Below are 6812 nucleotides of genomic sequence, written 5' to 3'. Positions count from 1 at the left end.
CATGCACTCATATTGCTGGAGGAAATAAAATTACGCCCTAGCTTAATTTAGGTCAAACCAGAGTGGCTCCCACTGACTTTCATAAAGCTAGATTTAGGTGGGCCCGAATTCGGCTAGGGTTCCGCACGTATCCTCTTCAGGAGGTGTGGGGCCCACCACTGAGAAAAATCATCCAATGATCTTTAGGGACACCATGGCAATGATGTGCATTCAGCCATGGTGTGCGCAAGAGCCACTGTCGAATCTGCATGAGCCAAATACTTATGGCCCATGTACGTAGCACATCACACAACCATACATCACATGCAGGGATAAATTGATCCAATCAATTAAATATCTGTAAAGCCCATTTTAATCCATAACATTAACAATTAATATTATCTAGGTACATGGGCCGAGTTAGGGTTAGGCAGTTCGGCCCATATAGCTTTCCTGCAAATGTGGGCTTTTAGCAGTTTTAACAATTTAAAACTGGGCCTTACTGGTGATGAGACTAAAAAGAACCCTATTTTTGTCCCATAATATTCATCTTTTTACATCACTTTAGCACTTAATTGGACTCATTACTCTTATATTTCGATTCAGGGCAAACAAGAAGGCAATTGGAAGAAAATAGGGCAAATCGGGTGATTTTGCACAGTTTCGGCAACAGTCAGTAATCTAGGCATAACTCTCAATTCTGGACTCTGATTTGGAAAATTCAAGAGACATTAGAAAGATGAAAAGAATACCCACAACTTTTATGTTTTCAGATTTTATAGATTCGATCCTAATCAAGTACGAAACCGGGCCTGAAGTCAGAGCAATTTCACAGCAAAGCCCATTTCACAACTGAGGCCCATTTCGCAGAAGAGCCTGGAAGCAGCCCATGTTGTCAAAGAAGCCCAACTAGAATTCAAAAACCAAGAGTCCTATTACAATAGAAGTTGAATGTAATCTTAAGAAAGAGAGTCTTATCAGATTTAAATTTTCAATTGTAATCTTAGAAAGATAAGAGATTGAGATGAGAGATAGGATAGGATAAGTTCATATCAGATTAGGACTTTCTAAATTTAAGGTTAATCTCCTAATGGGAGTTGGAAAACAGCCCTCTCCCAAAAGTTATATAAAGGGGGGGGGGGACTAGCACTGAGGTACTCAACCTCGGAGAGAAGAACTAAGCAAGCAAGGAGAAAGAAAGTAGATTTGGAGCAGCCGAACCTCTCTTTTTCTCTCTTCTCCTCTCTTCTTCGTTCTTGGATTTTCTTGAAGTTTTTGCCATGATCATGCGTGGCTAAACTCTTGTACTTGGTCGAAGGAAGCAGAAATCTCAAGATTCACCAACTGTGAGATCTAATTTAGTTTTCATTGTTTAATTCATGTTTTGGGTATCGAATGTTCTTCTATGTTTATATCTATGGTTGTTTCATTTGATTGCTAGGAAGGCCTACTAGCTTATTATTTGTTACAATCTATTGCTAGATTAGATATCAAATCCGTAATTGTTTGATCCCTCTAATCTGCGAAGCAACTGCGTCAGGAATTGTTAGATCCTAGGAAGAACAGTCGACTAAATTAAATGCAACCGCTTGTGCTTGTGTTGTTTAGACTCATCGATCTCTAATGCTTAATGCTATTGCTGGATTAAATTCTTAATGCTTGTTTAGGGGTTGTTCAGTAGTAAGGGTTAAGAGGGTCGCTTGTTTTCCGATTAACTAATAGTATGAAAATGCCAGAAAATAATTCCTACGATGAATATCCAAAGTCTGAATTGATTTATCATTGCATCGATGAACAGTAGCGTGATTCTGATGGTGGATGTTATCCTAGACCAAGATTCGTTTCTTGATTTCTCATTTAAATTTTGTTCTCTTTAATTTTGATTTTCTTTATTTTAAATCTGATTTTCGTTACATACACCCCCCCATTTTTTGATTCACGTAACACATAATTCAGGTTAGATACTCCCTGTGGGAACGATCCCTACTCGCACTGCTACATTCCATCTTTACGAGTAGAGGTTTATTTTTGGGTGCCTACGACAGCACACCAAATTTTGGCGCCATTGTCGGGGAGTATTCTAATCAGTTTTTGTGCTTCTCGTGAACATTGTTTCATTCTTGAAATTTTCAAAAAGAAAAAAATTTAGTATTGTTTGTGTTTTAGCATAGAATATTTTTTCTTTGTTTCTTTTCATCATTATTATTATTTCTTTTTTTTATGGTATGTTGTTTAGGGTTTATTAGGTTTCCCTTAATTTATGCCTGTAACCCAATTCTCTAAGAAAGGTAATTTGCAATTCAACCGGAAACAGAAGGGACTTTGCGTAAGTTAAGGAGAGAAGCTCGGAGTCATTCCGAGGAGAACGATCCAGCCTTTGATTCTCTATTTGTTAGCGGATCTGATTTGAGAGAAGAGGACATCATGGCCGGAAATCGAACCTTGAAAGAGCTTGCTGCACCGGATTTAAATCAGCTACCCTTATGCATAACTTTCCCTGCTTTAGATGCTGATGTTAATTTCGAATTAAAATCTAGATTGATACATCTCTTACCCATTTTTCATGGTCTTGCAGGTGAGGATCCTCACAAGCACTTGAAGGAGCTGCATGTGGTATGCACGAGCATGAAACCCATGGGGGTAACTAAAGAGCAAATCAAACTGAGAGCCTTCCCGTTTTCTCTGAAGGATTCAGCTAAGGATTGGCTCTATTATCTACCCTCCAGGAGTATTACCACATGGAACGAGATGAAGAGGCTATTCCTAGAAAAGTACTTCCTAGCTTCAAAGGCGGCCAACATCAGAAAAGAAATTTGCGGTATAAGGCAATACAACGGGAGTTGGAAAATAGCGAGCAACTACTTATTCAGTATTTTTATGAGGGACTTCAACCTACTGATAGGAGCATGATCGATGCTGCTAGTGGAGGGGCCTTAGTAGATAAAACCCCCGAGGCCGCAAGAAATCTGATTGCAAATATGGCGGCCAACTCTCAACAGTTCGGCTATAGGCTCAACCCTTCAGCAAAGCATGCTAATGAGGTAAACATCTCTTCCTTAGAACAACAAATTGCAAGTTTGACCTCTCTTGTCCGTCAAATGGCTGTAGGTAATATGCAAACGGTGAAGGCTTGTGGGATATGTTCGGTAGTAGGCCGTCTAACTGATATGTGTCCGACTCTTCAAGAGGAGCCCGTTGAACAAATGAATGCGGCAGGTGGTTTTCCAGGGCAACCGCAAAGGAAACATGATCCCTATTCAAACACATATAACCTAGGATGGAGGGATCACCCCAATCTCAGCTATGGGAACCCGCAAAATCACCCGACTTTCCAACAATATCAGCCATACCTTCCAAGACAACAGCCAGGCCAAACTTTTAATTCAGGTATGTCTTTAGAAGATATTGTTAAATCTCTTGCCACTAACACTTTGTTATTTCAACAGGAGACGAAAAAATTTCAGCAAGAGACACGGGCCAGTATCCAAGGTTTGGACAATCAGATGGGCCAAATGGCAACGACAATTAGTTGGTTAGAGGCACAAAGTTTGGGGAAATTACCCTCTCAAACAGTTGTGAATCCAAAAGAAAATGTAAGTGCAATTGTTTTGAGAAGTGATGAAGAGGTTGAAACCCCAGCAAGGGCAGCCCCTGCAGTGTTAAGTCAAGGAAAGGAGAAAGACTTCGTTCCCGATGACGATGAAGTACCTAAGTGCAAGTTTCCTCCTCTTTCTGATTATAAACCGGTACCTCATTTTCCTAATGCTTTAGTAGGGGCTAGGAAAGATGAGCAGTTCCAAGAATTTTATAAAACTTTCCGTAGATGTGAGGCAAATACCTCTCTTTTTAATGCTCTTAAACAAGTACCTTATTATGCTAAATTCCTAGAAGAAACTGTGTACACATAAGAGGAAACAGAAACTGAAAGGATGTGAAAAGGTGAGAGTAGGGGAGAATGTTTCTGCGGTCATTAAAAAACTCCCTACAAAGTGCAAAGATCCAGGTATGTTCACTATCCCCTGCATGATAGGTAACACTAGAATTGAGAAGGCCATGTTAGATTAGGAGCTTCTATTAATGTCATGCCATATTCTATATATGCTTCTTTGAAACTTGGTCCTTTAAATAAAACTAGTGTAGTGATTCAATTGGCTGATAGATCTAATGCCTATCCTCAGGGTGTAGTTGAGGATGTTCTTGTGAAAGTAAATGATTTGGTTTTTCCTATTGATTTTTATGTGCTTGATATGGATAATGGTGATCAAACCACTCCTATTTTGCTAGGAAGACCATTTTTGAAAACATCCAAAACTAAGATAGATGTTTATACTGGTACACTCACCATGGAATTTGATGGTAAGATTGTTAAGTTTAATATTTATGATGCCATGAAATATCCTACTAATGATAATCCTGTTCATTCTGTTGATATGGTTGATTCTTTAGCACGAGAAGCTTTTAAACTTGATGGGAAGGATGGGTTGGAGATTGCCATCAGTAAGCATCTTGAGAAAGAGGGGCCAATGTTGAATGCTGATTTGCAAAAAATGATTGCAACATTGAATGGTTCTCCAGAGTTACAACAGTCAGGTAATGCTCCTTATAGTATGTTGTCGATTTCTAATGGGAAACCGTTACCCTCTATTTTGCAGGCCGCGATTCCAGATTTAAACCCACCCATGATGGATGAAAGGGGAGAACACCGGAAGCTGCAACCACGAGATTTAGAGGACCCGGTTTATGATGCTTAAAAATAGGGAAGTTTGTTTTTTCTTTTTTCTTTTTGTTTTTTTTTTTGCATTTCTAGTTTAGTTTTTCTGCCCTTTCTTTGCATCTCACCTCACATTGGGGACAATGTAAGTTTTAAGTGTGGGGGAGGGGATTTAGGTTAGAATTTAGATTGCGTTTTAAATTTTGATTTAGGTTGTGTTTTTCTGCATTTACTCAAAAAAAAAAGAGAAAAAAAAATCAAAACCTCAACTCTTTTGAAATCAATTGAAGCAATGTTGTAGGGAAATTCTTGTGAACCTAGTAAAGAAATATGATCAATGAGTACATGACTTATCTGAAGCCATTCCCTTTTAAGCTAGTCCTAAATTTAGGTTTAAGTAAATAGGGTAAATACTTCACCATTGCCACAATTGGTAGGATGGAGCATAAAATGCACCTACCGGTCAAGTAATCCGATGGTAGGATGGAGCATAAAATGCACCTACCAGCCAAGTCATCTGATAGTATGACGGAGCATAAAATGCACCTACTAGCTAGCAATTCAAACAGTAGGATGGAGCATAAAATGCACCTACTGACCAAGTAATCCAAAAGTGAGATGGAGCATAAAATGCACTCACTTCTTCAGATGAGAGAAAAAGAAAATAAAAAGAGAGAGAATATAAAAAGGTTTTCCCTGATTTACTACCTGGTTTGCAGTATCAAAAATTGGATTGACTGATGAATGAGTCGTGTATGACTTGGTTGTGTTGATTTAATGGTTTCCAATAGTTAACCTAGAATATTTGTGGAGAAAGATGGAGAGTTGAGACTAAAAAGTTTAAGTGTGGGGGGATTGATGAGACTAAAAAGAACCCTATTTTTGTCCCCTAATATTCATCTTTTTACATCACTTTAGAACTTAATTGGACTCATTACTCTTGTATTTTGATTCAGAGCAAACAAGAAGGCAATTGAAAGAAAACAGGGCAAATCGGGTGATTTTGCACAATTTCAGCAATAGCCAGTAATCTGGGCATAAATCTCAATTCCAGACTCCACTTTGGACAATTAAAGAGGCATTAAAAAGATAAAAGGAAGGCCCACAACTTTTATGTTTTGGGATTTTATAGATTCAGTCCGCATCGAATACGAAACTGGGCCCGAAGTTGGAGCAATTTCACAGCAAAGCCCATTTCACAATTGAGGCCCATTTCGCAGAAGAGCCTGGAAGCAGCCCAAGTTGTCAAAGAAGCCCAACTCGAATTCAAAAACCAAGAATCCCATTATAATAGAAGTTGAATGTAATCTTAAGAAAGAGAGTCTTATCATATTTAAATTTTCAATTGTAATCCTAGAAAGATAAGAGATTGAGATGAGAGATAGGATATGATAAGTTCATATCAGATTAGGACTTTCTAAATTTAAGGTTAATCTCCTAATGGGAGTTGGAAAACAGCCCTCTCCCAAAAGTTATATAAAGGGGGGGGGGGGGGACTAGCACTGAGGTACTCAACCTCGGAGAGAAGAACTAAGCAAGCAAGGAGAAAGAAAGTAGATTTGGAGCAGCCGAACCTCTCTTTTTCTCTCTTCTCCTCTCTTCTTCGTTCTTGGATTTTCTTGAAGTTTTTGCCATGATCATGCGTGGCTAAACTCTTGTACTTGGTCGAAGGAAGCAGAAACCTCAAGATTCACCAACTGTGAGATCTAATTTAGTTTTCATTGTTTAATTCATGTTTTGGGTATCGAATGTTCTTCTATGTTTATATCTATGGTTGTTTCATTTGATTGCTAAGAAGGCCTACTAGCTTATTATTTGTTACAATCTATTGCTAGATTAGATATCAAATCCGTAATTGTTTGATCCCTCTAATCTGCGAAGCAACTGCGTCAGGAATTGTTAGATCCTAGGAAGAACAGTCGACTAAATTAAATGCAACCGCTTGTGCTTGTGTTGTTTAGACTCATCGATCTCTAATGCTTAATGCTATTGCTGGATTAAATTCTTAATGCTTGTTTAGGGGTTGTTCAGTAGTAAGGGTTAAGAGGGTCGCTTGTTTTCCGATTAACTAATAGTATGAAAATGCCAGAAAATAATTCCTACGATGAATATCCAAAGTCTG

General features: G+C 38.5%; 1 protein-coding gene across 1 annotated transcript; it reads left to right on the top strand.

The window, feature by feature from the left end:
* Positions 1–2403: 2403 nt before the first annotated feature.
* LOC148802834 (uncharacterized) lies at positions 2404–4730 on the top strand. Its single transcript, XM_088896266.1, has 4 exons — positions 2404–2592; positions 2706–3725; positions 3868–3982; positions 4120–4730. The coding sequence occupies exons 1-4, from the start codon at positions 2404–2406 to the stop codon at positions 4728–4730; spliced, it is 1935 nt and encodes a 644-aa protein (XP_088752392.1).
* Positions 4731–6812: the final 2082 nt, after the last annotated feature.

Source organism: Nelumbo nucifera, chromosome 1, assembly GCF_055504915.1.
Source record: "Nelumbo nucifera cultivar China Antique chromosome 1, China Antique-T2T, whole genome shotgun sequence".
Lineage (NCBI taxonomy): Eukaryota > Viridiplantae > Streptophyta > Magnoliopsida > Proteales > Nelumbonaceae > Nelumbo > Nelumbo nucifera.
This window is presented reverse-complemented; position numbering and strand designations above follow the sequence as displayed.

Excerpts from the sequence above, each read along its gene's own strand:
- LOC148802834 (XM_088896266.1), top strand. The coding sequence starts at position 2,404 with ATGGCCGGAAATCGAACCTTGAAAGAGCTTGCTGCACCGGATTTAAAT. Across the intron at positions 2,593-2,705 it reads ACTTGAAGGAGCTGCATGTG|GAGTATTACCACATGGAACG; the intron begins GTATGCACGAGC and ends TCTACCCTCCAG. Across the intron at positions 3,983-4,119 it reads TACAAAGTGCAAAGATCCAG|TGATTCAATTGGCTGATAGA; the intron begins GTATGTTCACTA and ends AAACTAGTGTAG.